This window comes from Salmo trutta, chromosome 3 (genome assembly GCF_901001165.1).
Source record: "Salmo trutta chromosome 3, fSalTru1.1, whole genome shotgun sequence".
Taxonomy (NCBI): domain Eukaryota; kingdom Metazoa; phylum Chordata; class Actinopteri; order Salmoniformes; family Salmonidae; genus Salmo; species Salmo trutta.
Genome location: NC_042959.1, coordinates 44,947,363 through 44,970,355, shown reverse-complemented (window position 1 = coordinate 44,970,355; position 22,993 = coordinate 44,947,363). Strand labels below are relative to the sequence as shown.

General features: G+C 42.2%; 1 protein-coding gene across 1 annotated transcript in view; it reads left to right on the top strand.

The window, feature by feature from the left end:
- LOC115175998 (ER membrane protein complex subunit 2) overlaps positions 1-22,993 on the top strand; it is a 60,752-nt gene that overhangs the window by 19,500 nt on the left and 18,259 nt on the right. The window contains exons 4-7 of the mRNA XM_029735709.1: positions 1,359-1,444; positions 7,788-7,845; positions 19,911-19,996; positions 20,371-20,430. Of these exons, the coding sequence (XP_029591569.1) occupies positions 1,359-1,444; positions 7,788-7,845; positions 19,911-19,996; positions 20,371-20,430 (290 nt within the window). The remainder of the gene's footprint in view (positions 1-1,358; positions 1,445-7,787; positions 7,846-19,910; positions 19,997-20,370; positions 20,431-22,993) is intronic.

The window sequence follows — 22,993 nt, the reverse complement described above, 5'->3', positions numbered from 1 at the left end:
CTTCTGAAATAGCACAGGAATGCCCGTTTGTGTGCAATGCAAGTATGTCTAGTCTGCACTCTGTGTAGCCGTTAACGGTAATGCTAATGATAATCGTCTGCTGATAGATGGAAAGGCTTTCCCCAAAACCTTTTAAACTTAATGTTAACTACAAAGTAGCCTATGCCTACCTGGCAGAATGACATAATTCTTTGCATCAATCCACTGCCCATTTGTTTTGCAAACTCTGCAATCACATGAGCGCTACAGAAACACAGCTAACCAAACAACGGTCTCTGGATGGTGCACACTTGTAATAAAGGGTAACTACACCCAAAATGCAACATTTCTTAGATGTTTTTCCCAGACCTCAAAAGTGGTGTCCTGATGTGGTTTAAGCATTGTTGTGGACCTGTTTTTTTGTTTTAAAGTGTGATTAAAAAAGGGAAAACCTGGAAAAACAAAAAGGAGAAAACGGAATTTGGGAAAAAATGGATTGGAATCAGGCACAAAATATAACAGATTTTAAAGTGCCCTTAAAGTTCTGGATAAGAACATCTGCTAAATGACTAAAATGTAAAACATTTCTCAGCTAACTATCGTTAAGACATGCTTTGGCGACTAAGGGCTGAATGTGTCGATGTGTACTTCAATCATGCAAAGTTACTGTTTTAGCTCAATTAGCCATAATATTATAATATATGCCATTTTAGCAGATGCTTTTATCCAAAGTAATGCTTGCATACATTTTACGGTGAAATAAAGGTAAAATAAAAAATACATTTTACGTAGGGGTGGTCATGAAATCCCTAGTTTGAAAGCAACTGTTTTCTTGACGCTGTGCCATTTTTCCCTACATTTCCCCCCACGTAGGCCAATCCCTTAACAATTAGAGTTCTCGCCAAAGAGCTTCAGCTCCTCACATTTGAGTGACAGCTATCAGGAGGCCTGCCCAGCGTTATCTGCGGGGCGGACCCAACGGCACAGTGGGAACCGTGGAGACCGATATAGAGCGAGCAATGATGTGGTGCACATATGTGATGAAGTACACAATTTTCAGGGGACCATTTTTGGTTCGTGACTGCTAGTTTCAGAACTAATGGCAAAAAAGTTTACAAAAGTACCAGAGAATCTCTAAGATGAATGAACTAACTATGTAAGTCACTCTGGATAAGAATGTCTGCTAAATGACTATAATGTAAATGCAAAATGTTATTTTCATGAAATTAACAGAGTGATCATTTGCAGTGATTTTAAAATACAATTACAGACTGCATGGGGGCTTTAAGTAAAATAAAGTGTATGTGTCCTGAATGTTTGTAGCATGTTGCACCCAGCCAACTCTAATTGCACCTCCCCTCTGCCCACTTCCCTTGCAGACTTGTCTACAGGAACTGAAGAGGCAGTTTCCAGGTAGCCAACGAGTGAAGCGATTGGCGGGCATGCGGCTGGAGGCTTTGGAGAAGTAAGCTTCAGAGTCTCTCACTGTAAAATGGCTGAAAGACTAAAGGGTAAATCCATTTGAATTCAATCAGTTTTTGACAGCATCCCTTTTGATTTGAACGAAACCTTCCATACATATTTGCCCATTTGTTGAAGTGCTCAGAAAGTGACTTTGGACCTGAATGCCAAAACATTCAAGAGATAAAGGTGCTCGGTTGAATGCATTCAGTTGCGCAACTGACTTGATATCCCCTTTCCCTTCCCTTTCAAAGTTGACCCGTTGAGACAGGTCTTCATCACTGGAAAAGAAAAACAGTTGATTTATATAATTGAAAAGTTTACAAACAGGATTGTCAAACTATTTTATAATGATTTTTTTTTTAAATCGTAGGGCGGTACACAATTGGCCCAGCGTCTTCTGGATTTGGCCGGTGTAGGCCGTCATTGTAAATAAGAATTTGTTCTTAACTGACTTGCCTAGTTAAAAAAAGGTTAAATAAAAATAATGTTGTAGCTTAGACCCTATTTTTACATTATTTAAGGTTTTTGTGGTGTGCACGCCATCAGTTGAGAGACAACATTCTCTTGAACATAGGTTGGTTGTCATGTTTTGGCTGATAAATGTACTAAAATGGGAATAACATTTAAAATTTCAAATGGTACCACAAAGATGGTTGGAGGTCCACACATCACAGAATGTTGACTTGAATTGGAATATGTTATTTTGATTTATACTGTCAATCCTCCATAGGAAACCTATTGAAATCATAGAAATGTAGATACTGTAATAGAAAAGGCATGACCATTTTAAGTTGAAATTTGCTGGTGAGTGGACAGGCGGTCATATTTGTGGTAGTAATTAGAAATGTCAATTCATTTTACATTTCCATGATGTACTGCCTAAATTGCAGTGGTCTGAAGGGATTTGTCCATTATATGAATTATATTGCTGTGATCGAAATAACACTAGGGCTGTCCCCTACAAAAAAAAAACAATCGATTGGTCATAATTTTTTAAATATGTATTTTCCCATATAGACACACCCTATGTGTTTTAATAAAATCAACTATATGTACTGAGCTTGTCTGATGCTTTAACCCTTTACACTCGTAACCGTATACGGGTTTAAAATGGAAGATTTGGGCACTAATAAGTGCCTAAATTGGAACCTAGTGGCTGTACAGTAACATGCTAGAGCTCTGACAGCAGTTCTGAATTTGAGCACCTCACATGACAAAAAGTTGCCCCTTCCCTCCCAGTAATTGGGCAACTTTTGCAATTTTTTGTTGTTGTGTGAGGGAGGGAAATGCTGTAAATTAAGATGACTTGATGCATTTTGAAAGATGAGACATGGAAGATTATAGTAAATACCACATTGATGTCATACAAGCTAGCCTAACACCCGTCAGTCCAAATGTGTACTTCACATTTCCAAATCTTAAAACATTATGTTGTTTAACATGCAAACCAGCATTGCGCTAATTCAACAGCGCTCTGAAGATTGTTTCAGAACGCAGGAGAGCGACTGCTATCCAATGCAGGAGAAAGCACTCACTGATGATTCAGTTCATCACCTTGGAGAGCTCCATCCACTGCAGCGGCCGCTGTCAAGCATACACAATCTGTCAACTAGAATCTGCAACTAGAAAAACAAAGTCGACTAATTTACTGTTTAAGTGTTATGTTTGTTGTCCAACTATGGTAAGCAAACCACTGTTTGCAGGTTTTGTATTCCCCTTTTTTGGCGTCATCCTTTACTACAATGAAATGCTGCCATACTGCAGACTTTTTTGATATTTTGTCTTAAGTAGGCCTAATAGAGCCCCACAATGGAGGTGTCATAATACCCATAAAACCTAGCGGTCATTTGGGGAAATGGTTTCCACCATAAATTTTTCCCGTAGGGAATTTTTTTGAACACTTAAATAGTGTAGGCTTACCTTGGTGAGCCATGTAAATCTCTCTCGGACAAGTTGACTTTTATCAATATATTCAGCTCTTTATTCTTTCAAAAATGCTAATTAGCCACAAAGTAGACCTCATGCAAGACTACAAATCCTTGCAAGGTCCTGCACGTCATCTCTAGCTGATACCTTTTGTTAACATATATTATGTCAACAGTTCACAGAATTGTCCATTTTAAAGAAACGTATCCAATTTATTCATTCCTAAATTATTGTAAAATGTAATGGTTAATCCAGAGATGCTTACCTTTGCCTCGATTCGTCAGTGTCGTCCAGATCATCATGACATTTTGTAGTTCTTTATGATAGCCACATAAGCTGCTAATTAGCATTTCATTCATATTGATAAGTCACCTTGTCCTAGAGTGATTTACACTGTTATCAAAACGTAATGCCAGGGAAAGCCTACACGAAACACAGCCCCATATTTTAAGTGTTTCTAAAATTCTCCATGGGAAAAATAAATGGTCTATAAACAATTGGAAACATTTCCTTGTTTGACCACTAGGTTTTATGGGTATTATGACTCATACTGTGGTAGTTTTATAGAGTATCAAGTAACTACAGTATGTACCGGTAGTTAAGTCTTAGGCTACAATTAGGCTCATTTGCATGTGCCATCTACAAAACAATCTTGTGGATACCCAGTTCACTAGAATCGCTAAAGCAGTCATTTGGCCTGCTCATGAATGAAAAATAAAAAAAGTATATCTCTGCCATTTTGGCCTCCTCCGTCCTTGACTTCTCCTAAATAAGTCTTTACAACACACTGCCGTAGTAAGAATCTTAATATCACAAACAGAACTGGAGTTATAACCAGTTTTAGCAGGACATTATGGTTTTCCCCCATTGCCCCTCCTCCCAACAGTAGGACCTGCTCCGTTCCTTCTCCCGACAGTAGAAGGTGCTGTGTCCAATTGATAATCACTCTGATAATTGCCTTGAAACTGAACTTAAACTATACAGAAAAAAATGTCTCTCTCTCTCACACACACACACAGATGAAATAAATGAAGTTAAGTATAATGAGGGAGAATGGGTGAGTTGATGAGCGAGGTGAAGTGAAAGATGCATAATTATGTAATCACCAATTGTGAATGAAGAATAGGGCAGGCCATTATATTGAATTAATCTGTTCTCAAAATGGTATGTACCCAACAGTGCATTCAGACCCCTTCCTTTTTTTCCCACATTTTGTTACGTTACAGCCTTATTCTAAAATTGATTGATGAGAATAAATGATAATGTAATCTACACACTACCCCATAATGACAAAGCAAAAGTTTTTTTTTTTTTTTTACTTTTGCAAAATAATAATAAAAATAAAAAAATACCTTATTTACTTAAGTATTCAGACCATTGCTATGAGACTCGAAATTGAGCTCAGGTGCATCCATTGATCATCTGTTTCCATTGATCATCCTTGAGATGTTTCTACAACTTGATTGGAGTCCACCTGTGGTAAATTCAATTGTTTGGACATGATTTGGAAAGGCACATTCCTGTCTATATAAGGTCCCACAGCTGACAGTGCAGGTCAGAGCAAAAACCAAGCCATGAGGTCGAATTAATTGTCCATAGACCTCCGAGACTGTGTTGAGGGGAATGGTACCACCTCTGCAGCATTGAAGGTCCCCAAGAACACAGTGGCCTCCATCATTCTTAAATGGAAGAAGTTTGGAACCACTAAGACTCTTCCTTGAGCTAGCCGTCCAGCCAAACTGAGCAATCGGGGGAGAAGGGCCTTGGTCAGGGATGTGACCAAGAACGCAATGGTCACTCTGTCAGAGCTCCAGAGTTGCTCTGTGCAGATGGGAGAACCTTCTAGAAGGACAACCATCTATGCAGCCCTCCACCAATTAGGCCTTTATGGTAGTGTCCAAACAGAAGCCACTCCTCAATAAAAGGCACATGACAGCCAGCGTGGAGTTTGCACTTCACCAATCTGGGTTTTATGGGAGGGTGGTCAGACGTAAGCCACTCCAGAAGAAAAAGCATGTGTGAGAAATCGATTTAATGCATTGTGAATTCTGGCTGTAACACAACAAAATGTGGAATAAGTTAAGGGGTATGAATACTTTCTGAAGGCACTGTATGTCTTAGAGCAATGGTTTCAAACATTTTTCACGTACTGAACCAACAATTGCATGTTTCTCTTCCTGGAGTACACCTGAGGTACCCCCCTATGTGCATTTTATCAGTACGCCAATGGTCTCATGGTTCTAATCAAGTACCCCCTGTGGATAGGCCAAGTACCCCCAGGGGTCCTAGTACCCCTAGTTGGGAACCACTGTCTTATGGTGATGGACTGTGCCATCCCCACGGCCTACGCAATAGATTAGGCTACTGAGACAGGCACAAATCAGACAGGTGTCTCGTCTGCCATCAAATTTTTTTAACAATTTGGGACCGCTCGACTAAAAAAAATCTCTGCCGACCAAAGGCCTATAGACCAAACAATCGACCTGTCGACTAAATGGCGTCAGCCCTTAATGGAAACCACCCTGTATTCAAGAGCATGTTGTCTCAACCTATGGCAGGCACAACACAAAAAACACAGATCTTGTGAAATAGGGTCTAAGCTCCAACGTATGCGAATATGGAAAAAAATTGTGTTTTTAGGTAATTGACGTTACATTTTTTTATGATTATTTTTTTTCAATAAATAATTAGTTTGACCACTTTTTGTAAGCTTTTAAATTCTCAAACTCAACCGTTGATATTTTCCAGTGACAAAGAAATGGATGTCACATGGTATGGTGGGGAATGGAAAATGGTTGCACTTTGAGCACCTTTATCTCCTGAATGTTTTGGCATCCAAAAAGTCACTTTCCGACCACTTTTTCCATGGGCGAACATATGGCAAGTTTTTTGTTTAAAGCAAAAGGGATGCTGTCAAAAAGTGATTGAATTAAACTGAATTTACCCTATAGACCTGGGGTGGGGTGTACTGTAGATCCTAAGTGGTATGATGGTCTGTGTGTGTGTGTGGTGGGCTCAGATTGTGTTGGAAACGACCATTCCACTGGCAAAAAGGGGGAGAAAAAATAAGTGAATGGTTCAGTGCTCGGCCCTTTCATCCTGTGCGAGGGATTCTCCAGGAAGGAAGTGGTTTGCTCCCACTGCTGTTCTGGGGGTCCCCTCAATCTTCTGTTTAAAAAAAAATATTATTATTCTCTTGTTGTGCTTTTTGTCTCTGAGCTGAGAGACGAGGTCTTGCCTGCCTGTAAATATTGACATGCCACCACAGTTTCAGCTTTGTATCTTCTCAGCACTGTTTATTTGTACATCCATCTGCAATTGTGATTCATAAAAACAGAAAGGGAGTGAATGTAAGGGAACAAGATAAACACAGTATTTTTGACTGGAACTGGAGTAAGGGTAATTCAATTTGTTTACCACCCCTGATCACCATGACTCGTTTATCGGTTATGTCGGAGTTGATGTGATAATTGAACTCCTGCACTGTCAGATTAAATAAATGGCACACACTGGCCTCTAATTGGCTTCAGGCGGAGGTACACTGGAATGACACAGCTTCAAACAACTAACTATCCCCCCCCTGTAAATAAAGCATATCAAAGTGGCTCATGAGTGGTTGTCTGGTGCCATCTGAAATCTCCCAGAGTGCAGTTGAGTAATAAAGTGGATGTGAGGGAAGGAGTGGCACTGGAAGTGGGGCTGCTCACTGCTAATGGGAAACAGAGTTGCTTCTGTTGTAGGTTGTGGTGGGCAGAACAGGTTTTGATCATGGAGCCCCGGCTTTTTGGCTGCTAAACCGTTAGCATTGTAGTTCGCCTCTAATAAAAAAACAAGTTCAAAATCATCCCTGCGGACCCATGATTTGACATGACAAGTGAAGTGAACACGCCTCCCCACCTCCCTGTTGCCAGGAAATTTCTGCATGGTTTGATATTTACAGCTCATAACTCACTCATTTTAAACAGAATCATATGGATTCCCCCTTTGCTCCGTAACTTTAAAACACACATTGTGTTGAATATAGCTCCGATCAGACTATTATTCTACACGGCTCAAAAGAAAGGCCTTTAAAACGCAAACTGAACAGATTGATTTGATTCACCTTTTAAGCAAATCAAAGGCAATAATTGTGTTTACACTCATCAAATCAGTGTGCTTCCCTACTCTTTGTATTGGTTTCTTGACTCATTGTTAAGTGGTGTAAGCCTCTCACAACGCAGGCTATTTGAGCAGCAACAGTTATGACTGTTTATTTCCTCTTTTAGATCACTGCTGATTTCGGCAAGGGTTCACAGTGTAACCATAGAGACCGGCTGCATTGTGTACAGAAACTTGATTGCCTTGAACTCTGTTTGATTTCAACACCACCTAATTTGTCTTGACTGGTCAGTCTTTTTTTTCTCCTTCTGCCTTTGAAGGTACGAGGATGCCAGCAAGCAGTATGATTCAATACTGCAAGACGATCCCACCAATACGGTAAGAGAGGGGAAATCACACACTTATTCTTATTTTGTTACAGTTGTGGTCCAAACTTTTTTGGACAGCTTGGAATCTGCTGAAAAGCTTTGGTATTAGTGGTGCGAGTTTGCATAGTTAAACTCCCCTTGGCCTTTTTGACCTCAACCACATTGCTGATCAGGCTCTCACCCACACAAATGACAAGTGTTTGAGGGAGTGGGAGAGGGGGGAGTGGTTCATGGTCTCAGGCAGTGTTGGACATGTGTGGTGGAACTAAGGCTAAACTAAATGCCTGCTCTTTGAAGACGGTGATATATAGGTAGTCCTTAGACCCCTTCTGGGGTGAGCAGGACTGTGCTCCTGTATTACGTCCTGTCTTTAGGTTAGGAGTGTTTCATGAAAATGCATTTTACCGGTCATGCTTATCAGTCTATAAGTACATTTTCATAGGTTAGTGGTATTAAATTGGCACTTGTGTATTTTCGTTAGTCATCATGTATATTATTTATTACACGTGCACAGCATACATAACCTTGTTTGAGGAGCGGAATAGCCAATCACCTTTAAAACAGCGTGCGAGAGTAGCTCCTCAAAAAGCTGGTACTTGAGTGAAACCAGGGAGATCGTTCAAGATTGACTTCGAAATTGGACGTCTATCCATGTCCTGAGGATGTCGGGAAATGCCTTCAAAACCAGCCACTAGGGGCAACAGTGAGCACTATTAACAAGTCAGTTTTGTTTTGCTAGGGCTTTGTGGACGGGGATGTGCCTAATCCCACGACTCGTGGATTAACATCTAATTCTGCAGTGAGACTGCGAGAGCTTGAATGAAACATGCTTTTGTAAGCCGATGGCTACGATTTAAAAAGTGCTAATATTTTTGTTTCTCAATCTCAACTCGTAATTAAAATGCACCTCCCTTTCATCATTTGAGTGCATAGGCTATAGTCAACGGTACGCAGGCTATCAGCGTGTCACACACCACTTTGCAATGTAAGCATGAGGCATTATAATTGTATGAAACCTGAAAGTTTTTCTTTACCTTAAATAATGAGGCATGTCTTACCTTGCTTCAAAGTAACCTAGTAGCCAAAATCCATCCATAGAAACGTGGAGGCAATTATTTTGACTTCATCATGCCATTAACCAGCATTTCTCTCCTGATTTATTGGTTTTCTTATCAACTTTATTTCATTGTCCAGAAGCCAGTGGCCATCCTAGTTGTTGCTATTCGAGTCCCCCTCGTTCTATGTTTCTAACTGAGATTTTCATCTGTCACATGAAACCCCTCGCATTAGGTGTGCTGTTTTAGAACAGGGTTTTTCTGCAAATTGAATTTTGAAAATGATTAGCTGCTTCGTTACAGGAGTTCCATGTTCAATAACAGGCTAAAACCGTTTGACTGAAAGACGATAGGCTTGCTATTGTTGCATGGTTCTCTTAATGAAAAATGTATATTTCTTGTATGCATGCATAGTATTTTCTGTTAGTCACACAATTTTATTGTTTGGATTTTTTTTTAAATTGTACATTTTGTTGACCGGTTAATGAGGGTCGGTTAGTCGACAGCAAAATGTATTGAAATGTGCATCCCTTCAGGTGTAAAGACCAGTGTTCACTTCTAAACAGTAGAAACGGATACAGGAAGCCGTTTGGCTTTTACTCATGTTCTTGTTATATTATATCTTAGGCCCATGCACTATGCACTGTGAGATTTGTAGAGTATCTGGGCTCTGACAAGGCTGCTACTTTCCCACTATCTTGATCGCCACTTGCTGTATCAGTTCTATCCACATGTTGTCTTTTGTGTGTCATCTGTATAACTGTCTATCTGCCAATTAGTCTGCATTATCATAGTGATGTAGCAAAACTGTTAACACAGAACAATTCCAACAAATGCAACCCTCTGGTTTACGCAGCAGTTTACCATTTGAGTCTGTCATATTATAAATGAGTATAGCCTTTAGATTTACACTATTGTTCCCTTATTCCATCCAATCTCTCAATTTATATAGAATTTCAGCTGAATGACTTGCAAGACCATGTCTATCCAGTGTTCTGCCAATCCCCGACCACCAACCCAGAACACATTGTACCTGCTGTTAATTGTTTCCATAAGGACATGTGGCCACGCAAGAAAATACATGTTTTAAAGGGTTTTCAAAAGAAACCATGACCTTATTTGTTTTGGCAGTCCTCCTGTAGACGTTCGACAAGTTTCTGTGTTGCACCGACACATGGACTTGCTTAGATATATTAAACATTTTCTCTTGGCTGGCAAAGTGCGAGAGACGAAGCATAAACATTTTGTTTTTTGGACACCTTGTGAGGATTCTGCACCTCACCGACTGTCTGTTTCAAACAAACGGAGGCCTTGCTGACAAAATCAATAAATTTGGGTATGCTCTGATGCAGTCACCTCCCCTTCTTTCTGGTGTGGAAGAATTGCCCCCTCATCTCTATTGGTTCCCTGGAGTGTAACTGTCTGCTCCCCCTCGTTCAGAGCCCTTTTCACCTTCACTTTGTCATTTACAGTCATTCTTTATTTTTCTCTCTGTTTCTGTTGGACCAAACCAGTCACCGTTCTTCTATTAAAATGAGAGATCTATTTGTTTTACACAGGTTAGATCCACCATGTCCTATTTCAATTATAAGCACATTGAATACTCTGTCATGGAAGACAAGACAGGTGGTGGGAAGGGAAGCGCAAGTTAGTTTGTATAGGCCGTGATGCCTCCAGAGCAACTGCTTTTGGTCGTCAAGTTGCCAGTGCAGGCACTTCCACAACCTCAGCAATAAATATACTGAACAAAAATGTAAACACGACATGTAAAGTGTTGGGTTCATGAGCTGAAATAAAAGATCTCAGAAATGTTCAATATGCACAAAAAGCGTATTTCTCCAATGTCTCTCCAATTTCTCTCCAATGCCAAGATAATCCATCCACCTGACAGGTGTGGCATATCAAGAAGCTGATTAAACAGCATGATCATTACACAGGTGCACCTTGTCCTGGGGACAATAAAACATCACTCTACAATGTGCAGTTTTGTCACACAACACAATGCCACAGATGTCTGAAGTTTTGAGGGAGCGTGCAATTGGCATGCTGACTGCAGGAATGTCCACAAAAGCTGTTGCCAGGTCATTGAATGTTTAATTTCTCTACCATAAGCCGCCTCCAATGTTGTTTTAGAGTATTTGACAGTACATCCAACCTATGGAACTCTGTTTGGGTCCTTGCGTGTCAAAACAGATACACGTCAAATAACACTTTGTTGACCAATCAGGACCTGAATATGACTGCACTTTACATAATTATTTAACGTGTTCATACATTTTTTTTAACTTAGTTATTACACATTGATTACACTCACTCGTATTTCATATGTCACAACGATTAATCGATTTACGTATGCTATGATGCTGGTAAAGTTGCCTCGCGCACCTACTGTGCTGGTCATAAAAAAAGCTGATGGATGCAAACAATGTTCTTGCTCAAAAACAGCAAAACGACAATCTGTTTCAGTAGCTGTAGTTAGCTACATAGCTAGCTAGCTAACTATATAGCTAGGTCTCGTCATCTAAAATAACCCACATTTATAAAACAGTTATTTGATTAATGGTGGTATGACCCATTTGTGAAGCTAGCCACAATAAGGATTAGCCACAACAGTGGACTTTGCGGTTAGCCTTCAAAATAAAAGTATGTCATTGACAGTGATGCAAATGAGTACAAATAGTAGAATTATGCCATAATTGAATAGATCATAATAAACGAGGTTGGAATGTTGTTATATGAAATCAACAAAAGACAATCATTTGTTAATTTGACAAATCTGTTGAAATCACACTGGCTGTGTTAGACTTAAGAATTGCATTAGGGGCATACTTATTTCACTATACAGCCTTACCTATGGATTGTGGATCAATGACATGGGGTATCAGTCTACTCAGTGACACCCAGAGAACATTAGCATTGTAGCTCTTCTTGCGGGACTCTGAAACAACTGAATTGAGCCACATTTATTGTCAACCTACTATGTGTATTGAAAATTATTCCAGAGAAACAATACTGCACGGATGTTTTGGAGTCTGAAAACTGTCTGGGAAAAAAAATATTGGGTATTGAGTAGACTGATACCCCATTTCATTGATCCCCAATCCTTGGGTAAAGCTGTACAGTGCAATATGAATGTCAGTACACACAATAGGCTGACTGGGGAGGTGATTTCACACAGTCACATTCCCGCGATAAGAGCTACAATGCTAATATTTGCGTGAACTCTAAACAGTTGTATTCTGTGGGTGTCATCGAGTAGACTGATACACCTTCATTGCTTCACATTCCAACCTTGTTTAACATTGTCTAGTGTAAATATGGCAGGATTCCACCAATTGTAACGTTCTGCATCACTTTCAACGAGGTACTTTTATTTTGAAGGCAAACCGCAAATTCCACTTGTGCCTAATCCTTACTGTGGCTAGCTTCACAACACATAACACGGTCCGGTCGAGCCTCACTAGCCAGATTAAGGTAGCTAGCTGTTTATAACGTTAGCTTTGGGCAACAGGGTTAAGTAGTTGCTATTTATTTTCATGAACTGAAGGTCAATTTCAATAGGTGAACAAGTGGCTACCTAGCTAATACTTACTCACAAGGCTGGTTGTATTGGTGCTAGCTAGGTACCAAGCTACCCCAGAAGTAGCGGTCGAACAAATAATGCCTTATTACCAACGCGGTATTGTAAACTCATCGTTCGTGGCCGGTGTTTGCAGACTTTTTTGTACAGCTTTGACAGTGCTACTAATAGTAGTGGTAGCGCTTGGCTGGCACGTGTAAATTCAGCACACACAACATTCTAATAATATAATTGTGTTATTTGACATGTCAAATTAAAATGTTATTTAACGCGACCCAAACGGCGTTCCATACCAACTGGCCTCACAACCGCAGACCACTTGTAACCACACCAGCCCAGGACCCCCACATCTGGCTTCTTCACCTGCGGGATGGTCTGAGACCAGCCATCCCGTGCAGCTGATGAAACTGAGGAGTATTTTTGTCTGTAAGAAAGCCCTTTTGTGGGAAAAAACTAATGGTGATTGGCTGGGCCTGGCTCCCCAGTGGGTGGGCCTATGCCCTCCCAGTTATGTCAAATCCATAGATTAGGGTCTAATGAATATACACTGCTCAAAAAAATTAAGGGAACACTTAAACAACACAATGTAACTCCAAGTCAATCACACTTCTGTGAAATCAAATTGTCCACTTAGGAAGCAACACTGATAATAAATTGCACATGCTGTTGTGCAAATGGAATAGACAACAGGTGGAAATTATAGGCAATTAGCAAGACACCCCCAATAAAGGAGTGGTTCTGTAGGTGGGGACCACAGACCACTTCTCAGTTCCTATGCTTCCTGGCTGATGTTTTGGTCACTTTTGAATGCTGGCGGTGCTTTCACTCTAGTGGTAGCATGAGGCGGAGTCTACAATCCACACAAGTGGCTCAGGTAGTGCAGCTCATCCAGGATGGCACATCAATGCGAGCTGTTGCAAGAAGGTTTGCTGTGTCTGTCAGCATAGTGTCCAGAGCATGGAGGCGCTACCAGGAGACAGGCCAGTACATCAGGAGACGTGGAGGAGGCCGTAGGACGGCAACAACCCAGCAGCAGGACAGCTACCTCCGCCTTTGTGCAAGGAGGAGCACTGCCAGAGCCCTGCAAAATGACCTCCAACAGGCCACAAATGTGCATGTGTCTGCTCAAATGGTCAGAAACAGACTCCATGAGGGTGGTATGAGGGCCCGACGTCCACAGGTGGGGGTTGTGCTTACAGCCCAACACCGTGCAGGACGTTTGGCATTTGCCAGAGAACACCAAGATTGGCAAATTCGCCACTGGCGCCCTGTGCTCTTCACAGATGAAAGCAGGTTCACACTGAGCACGTGACAGACGTGACAGAGTCTGGAGACGCCGTGGAGAACGTTCTGCTGCCTGCAACATCCTCCAGCATGACCGGTTTGGCGGTGGGTCAGTCATGGTGTGGGGTGGCATTTCTTTGGGGGGCCGCACAGCCCTCCATGTGCTCGCCAGAGGTAGCCTGACTGCCATTAGGTACCGAGATGAGATCCTCAGACCCCTTGTGAGACCATATGCTGGTACGGTTGGCCCTGGGTTCCTCCTAATGCAAGACAATGCTAGACCTCATGTGGCTGGAGTGTGTCAGCAGTTCCTGCAAGAGGAAGGCATTGATGCTATGGACTGGCCTGCCCGTTCCCCAGACCTGAATCCAATTGAGCACATCTGGGACATCATGTCTCGCTCCATCCACCAACGCCACGTTGCACCACAGACTGTCCAGGAGTTGGCGGATGCTTTAGTCCAGGTCTGGGAGGAGATCCCTCAGGAGACCATCCGCCACCTCATCAGGAGCATGCCCAGGCGTTGTAGGGAGGTCATACAGGCACGTGGAGGCCACACACACTACTGAGTCTCATTTTGACTTGTTTTAAGGACATTATATCAAAGTTGGATCAGCCTGTAGTGTGGTTTTCCACTTTAATTTTGAGTGTGACTCCAAATCCAGACCTCCATGGGTTGATAAATTGGATTTCCATTGATTATTTTTGTGTGATTTTGTTGTCAGCACATTCAACTATGTAAAGAAAAAAGTATTTAATAAGATTATTTCTTTCATTCAGATTTAGGATGTGTTGTTTAAGTGTTCCCTTTATTTTTTTGAGCAGTATATTTCAATTGACTGATTTCCTTATGAACTGCAACGCAGTAACATATTTGAAATGGTTGCGTTTTATATTTTTGTTAAGTATAGATAATTAACACGAGTGAATCACCAATAGGGTCTAAAGTATTAGAAATGGTTTTGTTCGCTGGCTTTAACAACAAAATGGCATAAAAATCAAGTCAGGTGTTTGTCAAATGTGTTCAATCGTGGATTGCCCAGCCTACATATTTTGCTGAACTCATCTCTGGCGAACTCCAATTCACCAGTGTCTATGACAGGTGGAAGAGAGATTTAAGTGTGTTTCCACCATCTGCTTTATATTCACAAAAGTAATTATGGTAGCTAGATTTAATCTTTCAAGCTAACTTTTTAGATAGTTGTTTTCCAGTTGGGAAACACTGAACTCTTTTAAATGGATACTTATGGTTTTTGGCATTGAAGCCCTTTATCTATTTCCCCAGTCAGATTAACTAATGGATACATTAAAAAGGGACATCAAATTTGTATCTCTCACCCAGTATTTTTGTTAGCCCATTAGCTAGCTAGCGTTAGCATTGATAGTTCTGTCAATTAGCCTGATTGTGCTTAGTTGTTAGTGCCATTTACTGTATTTGAGTATTATGGCTTCAAACTGAACTAAGGCTGGGCGGTAAACCATAAGACTATATACCAGTATCCATTCATTGACCGGTTTGGATTTTTACTTTACCTTCTATAACGGTATTTTTATGTATAATTTAGTAATGACTCAAAGTAATGATGGCAATCATCCGTTTTTATTAACAGTAAGAAACTACTAACAGCTGAGAACTAATCGCTAACTTGCTAGCACGCAAGTCAATGATTTTATAGACAGCCTGAAATCGCTGACTACCCCCTAGTGGCCAAGGTAAGAACTGCAGTTTAAACTGAAAATGCACAATCAAAAAGGAGAATAATCATTTTTTTGTTGACAAAATAGAGGCATACTAAGACAGTGAAAACATGACAGTGTGTAAATGATAACAAACTTGTGCAGGAAATTGATTAAAATTAGGTTTGGGTGGTATCCAAATTGTCATACCTTTTTATACCAACCTTGTGCCCTACAAGCTGAAGGTTAGCCATGCTATTAACTACATGTAAAATCTCATAGAGAATAACTAAATGCTAACGAGCAAATTGCGAAAATTTTATACAGTTTCTGACCTAAACTATGCAAGTAAAGTATACAAGTAACAAAAACATGCTGCTCAGTTTGCTGCACGCACAAAACAAATATTAGACAGCAAGGCTGTTGATCCAGGAAGGGATTCTCCGCTGTTACCAGACAAAGCTTGATTTTGGAAGACGCTAACTAGATACTAAATTAGCAAACCACATGCACAACTGCAGAGCATTTAGCACATTCTAGACAGTTAACTGAATAATTATAAGATATCTAGCAGGCAAACATTTAGTTGTCAATGCCTGTAACTAGATCACTTGGCGCGTGCTGCACAACAGTGAGTGACTCACAAGGCTTTGGTCTCTCGTTGTTGTCTACATGTTAACAAACACCACGTGATTGGGGACTACTGGTAAGCTCCATAATGAAAAATGATGTGGTAGGTGAAATGAAGAATGCAGTCTTTTTTTTCTTCTAATGTATTACACAAGTTGACTGCAGGTATTTACTTAAAATGAAACTACAAATATTTAAATGTATTAAAAAAAACGTGGCCATTTCCAAATACCCTGGTATACCGTAAAACATTTCAACCTAAACTGAACTTGGAAGTGCAGAGAGTAAAATCAGCCTTCGCCAAAGGACAATGTTTTAGGCAGACTTTGCTAAAAGTCTACCGGGTCCTGAATTATCAAAGGCTTTCTAGGAGCTCTACCTATGACACAACAGTTTACTTTATGGGTAAACAAGTTAAAATATGCATTGCCCTTTTCATTCCTTGGGTAGTGAGATCTTCTCCAATAGGAAATGGGAGGTGCCTTGGGAATTGTACCCTTGAGGGATTGGTGGGTACTAGTACTTGCTAGTCAGAGCACCACCCAGGCAATGTCCTGGGATGTGATCGGTCTGTTTCCTGATCTCCAAAGGCAGGGTGGATGTCACCCATAACACCAGCGCCCTTTTGTTAAACCTGAGGGCTGGAATGGAAACAGATACTCACTGTCCCCTGGTGTCTTCCAGACCAGCTTTTTCCCACCAACCCGTCCTGGCTGGTGAGGATATGGTGTGGATGGGGGCTGACATCATTTGGGTCACCTGTCTTTGAATGAAGGATCTCCACTGCTCCCAGTCCAGCATGTTTTCTAACATGTTCTGTACAATGAGGGAGGGGATGGAGCTCAAAGAAATGGCGGAAAATTGGCGACCACAGCAAGGACTTGTGAGGCATCCCAGCATCCCGAGCTGGAGATTGGAAACTGAGCTGTTGTAATTACAGGCTTTGGAATAGATGTGGTACCCATTAACCAAAATTGTTGAATCAACAGAAATTGCTCAAGGTTTCTCTGCCATGGCGGTGTCCAAAGAATGTGTCGAACTCTGAGCCCTTCCATAGTTTTATTGTGTTCCAATACCTACAGCAATGATCTGGCGAAATTCTCATTTGCTTGCGTAAATGCATTTTTGTCCTTCTCCCGTCCTTTTTTTCTTTTTCTTTAAGAACTTTGACTAAAAGGCTATAGCCTAGCCTAGTGTCTGTCTACCATATTTTCAAACAAAAGGTAACTTCATTAATTATTCATTCAAAGTCCAAATGACACTGTGGATGATTCATCTAATATATGGAATTCCAACCCTTATTTCATCCTAATTGGTGTGTAGAAACATAGCTAGTATTTATTGAGAAAGCAATTGAGGTCACTGAGAATCCCTTACTGAGGTTGAACGGGAATTGTATGCAATTAGAGTGGGACAAGATAGTTTTTACGGAGGTCAAGATGCACTCAGTTTTCTACTGAGCTGAAACTAGATCCTGTTGAAATTGAAAATATTGGCTTTTTGCAACCATATGATTTAGGCACTATTTAGACAATGCTTCTGTATTTGATTCCTGGATGCCTTAGTATACTTTGGTTCCAAGTAATACAAGTAAAACTCCCTAAGCTCTTAGGCATCTGAAACATCTGTGTAACAGTTTATTCGTTTACTGTACACAAATGTTTTACTCTGAATTGTTTAGTATTATTGTTGCCTTTAATGCATTAATACCTTCATCTACTAGCTATTTCACAACAGCGGCACATAGCGTCGTTCATGGTCCCTCCCCTTTTCTCTGTATTCTTTTCTCTCTCCATCTCCTCCCTCCATTCTCGACCCCTCCATCTCTCCCTCCATGTATGTTATATAACACTATTATAACATAGGCTATCTAGGTGTCCTGTGGAGTCCTCACAGTCAGAGCCTGGGTTGTGGTCAGTCCTTCTCAGCGAGAGCCAGGGGTGATTTAAACAATCCAGTGCTCTGAGTGCTCCTCGAACCCCAATTAAAAAAGAATCATGACAACGGCAGGATTATCCCTGCTGCCAGGTTCGTCTGGATCATTAGTTTGGAGAGGGGGAGAGAGCGAGAGGAGCGGTTTGGAAGAGCTCCGCATTTAATAAAGATCTGTGTGACTCCTTCAGGGTGTGACTCCTTCGGGGCTACCAACTTCCATATGTTCAGAGTGAGCCCCAAGTGGTTCTTTATCGGGAAAGAAGGACTGGGAGAGAAAGAGAGGAGTGTGGGTTAGGCCAACAATTGCAACATCCACACTGAAAGTTGGTGTTCTGACATAGTTTTGGTATCGGACGGGGAAAAATACATATGTTAGCAATTTGGTTAGAAGTGAGTATAAATTCCTTAATCTCACATAGCATCAAGCCCCAGTAGAATATGGTCCATGTAGAATAGTTAGATTTTTTGCGGAGATATGTGTTTTATGGGCAGAGGGGGGAGAGAAGTAGTTGGTGTCACCCCCCCCCCCCCCCCCAAACTCACTCAGATTGCTCTATAAATGAATCCTAATCCTTTTGAATAATATTTTCTTGACAATGCTTGTGTTTAATTGTGTGAGGACCACTCTCAAACAGAAATTCACATGGTATGTGTTTATTTTAGAACAAAGGCAAACAATAATACAGGTCATGAATAATATAGATATTTATAACATTTGCTGACTTTAGGTTAGTGTGTGTCTGTGTGTGTTGTCTAAGTAAGCACCATAGCCAGGCTGTAGTGCAGGTCCCTGTCCCAGGGTGATGAATAAGTGGATTGATTGTGACGGTGGTGTCAGTGGATTCCCAGATTTATGGCCGCTCAGACATGACTCATGCACAGCCCACAATGGCTTTGGTTTTGAGTGTGGGAGAAAGGAAGCCCCACTCAATCAAATGCCAGTCCATAAATAAAGTGGTCCGTGGCAGGCAGGGCAGCACCATTCTAATGGCAACAGCAGCCCGCCGTTAGACACACACACACACCCTCCAAAACGCCGCCTGGAAAAGTCAGAGGGGACGTAATACTTTCTGATTCAGATTGATGAGAATCCAATCCACTTTAAGGTCACTTCAACATCAAAATGAAAGAAAAGGCAAGTGGAGGCTGATGTAAGTCAGCTAGGCTTCAGAAGCTCATTCTGAATGCGCTGGCCGTTGGATTTGGGGTAAGGCGCTGTTTTCCCCACTTAGACGGGGATGACTCACCACTATATCTCAGACACTAAGCTCACACGCCGACTCTCAAATGTTGACTCATGATTTGTGTTCTTCCTTCCACAGATATAGCCTAGCTAACCATGACCTCTTATGAGATGCTGGCACATCAATTTAAAGTTGCCCCATAACAATATCAATAATAGTAGGGACATCAGCATTTTAAGTAGCGAGGCTTCTCACCGCTGTGTAAGAACTGTAACAGAAAAGTGCTCAGTAAGGCTGGTTCATGCAGTCAATATCTCTCTCCTAATTTGAAGTTCTCTTAACTGAAATGATTTGGTACTGAACATCACCACTTCACATCAACGCTGTTGGCTGATGTTTCCGTAGAGAAAATGTAAAATCCTGATTCCCACCACTACAGTCCTCCACTCCCCATAGATTTGGCGTTCTGTGAACTCACGATCCCTATCCCCAGGGGGCTTGGCCAGGAGCAGAGGGGGGTGGCTTTGACCAACATCCCAAACCCCACCCCATCCCCAACTTCCACCTGAGCACAGTTCCAAGACTCCCTAACTCATTTAACACGTACCCTCCTCCTTTCTCTCCTCTCCCTTTTTATTTGCGTGAGCTCTGAGGAAGACCCCCCTCTCCTCGGTCAAACACTTGAGGAGCTAAGACCTTACTAATCCTCTGTTGATGCTGATCTCCACAGGCGGCGAGGAAGAGGAAGATCTCGATTCTGAAGGCCCAGGGGAAGAGTGCCGAGGCCATCCGCGAGCTCAACGAGTATCTGGAGCAGTGAGTAGTGTTTTACAAGGGGATTTGGACGCCCTCCTCCTCACGCACACCTCCCCTGGTCTTTTTAATTAAAAGGGGGTTTGCATTCGATTTGAGCCGGGCTGGGCCACAACCTGTCCATGAGACCCCCTCAACTCTACTTAACCCCCCATCTTGGAGCTCTGCCTGTCTGACATGACTGTCTATGTTAGCCTAGTTATATAATGCCACGATTTGGATTGATTTGAAACGTGGCTATTTCAGCTATTGTACTATACATTAGAGTGGTTATTGTTGATGATCCTCTTGCTAATAAGGATTCTAAATAGCATGGTGGGATGGTGCTGAAAAGCATCCTCAATGGGAGACTCCCTAAATTTCTCACTGTTTTACAGGTTCGTCGGTGACCAGGAAGCGTGGCACGAGCTGTCGGAACTCTACATCAACGAGCACGAGTAAGCATTGCATTTCTTTATCACATTAATTTAACTCATTATCTACATGACTTGTGACGTTTTGACTGACTTATTCCAGTGGTGAGAAAAACCTGTGACCGTTCCAGATTTGCGAGTGTTCTCACTCTAGTGCTGTGCCAGCACTCCCTGGTGTCAAGACCTGGAGGCGGCACCTTTATCATATCTCCCAGGGGCATCTGTCAGCTTCTTACAGACTCGGGGGCGAGACGGAGTGGAGAGTGTCTGTAAGCAGTAACTCCTCTCCTCTCCCAGTCTCGGTGGCTGAACTGACGGCTTGATCCCAGAGGGGATATATTAGGATGGGCACAATGGAGAGGGGCGTTGAAATACCTAACTCAGCCAGGGGTCCGCATTGAGCCCCTGTCTATGTTTGTCACATGGAGAGGAGGGTAATATGATTTTGACCCTAAGCCACACGCTCATACATATGGGGGTAAGACAACCCTACTGATATCTCTGTTGCCAGGGGTAATTGTCAGCCTCCCAAGACAAGAGCATTGCAAGAAATGTTTTTGTTTTGTTTGTTTCACTTTTTATCCCTCCTTAGTTGTCTTGGGGACTTAGGAGTCAGGGAAGCAGCCATCTTTCACGGTGGTGTGTTTGTGTGTGTAAGCGCTCTGGTGCGTGTGTGTGTGAGCAGCACACCGGCTCTGCGGTCACCCTGGCAGGAGGGCAGTGTCTGCAGGAATGTTTAGCGCAGTGAGAGGGCTGCTTATTGGATATTTCATGTTTTTGTCTTGAGGGGCTTTATTGCTGTAGTAGATGGAGGAAATCCAGGGGTGAGCGGATTATCTCCCAGCTTAGCCGAACTTTTGTAATATCACCCCATTCACTTCCCGAGCCCCTTATCTACAGGCGTGTCCATTTCTTTACTCTCTTTTCTTTATTTTGGGTTATAAACTCCCTTTTTTCCCTCACCCTCTTCCGGACAGCATGGCATTATCGCCTCTCTTTTCCACACAGAGAGAGAGAGAGGGAGGGAGAGTGGCTGCGGAGAGATTCCCAGGAGAAGTTGATGGCACTTTCTTTCCAGAGCCAGAAAAACCAGAGGCTGATGGAGAAGAGGGGAAGAGAAATAAACGCCTCTGCCCTCACTGTGTAGCGCCCCGCAAGCTAAAAATATACAAATCACTCATGGTTTCTCACCTGACATTGTTATATGGCTCGACAGGCATTAGTGTTCAAACATTGACAGTAATTAATAGCCTAACACAGTGGGAACCTTTTTTAAAAAATAATCCTCATACTGCTGAGTGATATTCAAATGTTGAGATTGCGCCTTTCTGTTATTGTTGCGTTGAACCGCTTAGACGCTTCGACTCATTGGGAATCATCTGAGCTTGTAGTGCTGTTGAATTAGTCTTTATTTAACTACTGTCTATCGGTTCAGATTTGCCTGGTCATCCGATGGCGCATGATGACTTTCTAAATGGAGGAATCTTGATCCGTTTGCCCAGTCTAGTTGGGGAAAAAGCTTTGGGCTGGAATTCAGTCCAACTGTAGTATTACAGTTGGTAGCACCAAAAAACCAACCATTGTCTGGTTTGGCGTTCAAAGAAAACAAAGCAAATGTGTGAGTCAAACTAACAGTGCCACCACCACGAGCTAGCAGCGTGGTCTCTGAGCCCAGGCTTAGGGAGTTGGAGCTGAGTGGTGGTGATGATGGTCGGAGGGTGGAGATTGGACGGTGCGGTACTGCAGTCAGCCAGGGCTCTGCCTGGTGATGGAGGCTGCCTCTCCTCTCTCCGCTGCAGGCCACTTCAGGAGCACATCTGAAAGTCTTTATGGGGAGGAAGTGGTAATTGTAAACAGCCCCCCAACCTTCCAAATACCCCGATCTCGCTTGCGCCCCCCCCCATTCTCTCCCTCTCATTCGAACTTGCCCCTCACTCTCCCCTACCACTCTAATGCTGCTGCTCTCTGTCTTTTGAAGTCCTTTAAACAGATTCTAAATGGGCCGATAGTCTCTTCATGTCGTGCGAGGCAGCATTTGGGCGTGTCTGTTCCCACCAATACACCCAGCTTGCGTCAGAGTGTCCCACCCCCCTTCTCCCTCCATGTCAGTGAAATGGCTACAAATTTGCATCCTTATCTTGCGTCATTTATGATCCCACCACCACAAGCACAATTTTTGGTTTATCTGCACATTTCCAAGCACTGATACAGCGTATGCTGGATCACGTACAGTCTCTCCCTACACTAGACTTGAGTGCTGGGTTTTGTTTTGTCCGATTTGGTTTAATAGCCCTGTTTTAGTGTTCTGGGTTCATGTAGTCTGTCAAGGCGTGGGAAATTGTGTGTGTGGACTGTGTAATTCTGACTGTGTGCGTCTGAGTGTTTGCTGGAGAGATAAACTTGCATTCCCTTGGACGGGTCCCCTGAAGGAGAAACTGTGTATTAGATGTGTAATGGTTGTAGATTAGCGTGAGGTCAACAGCTCAGCAGTCTGCTGAGAAGTGATCTCATCTGAGTAGGGCACAGTGTGCCAGTTTCTACTGTAGCGCTGACCACAGGAAGGTATTTAACTAGACATTACCAGAGT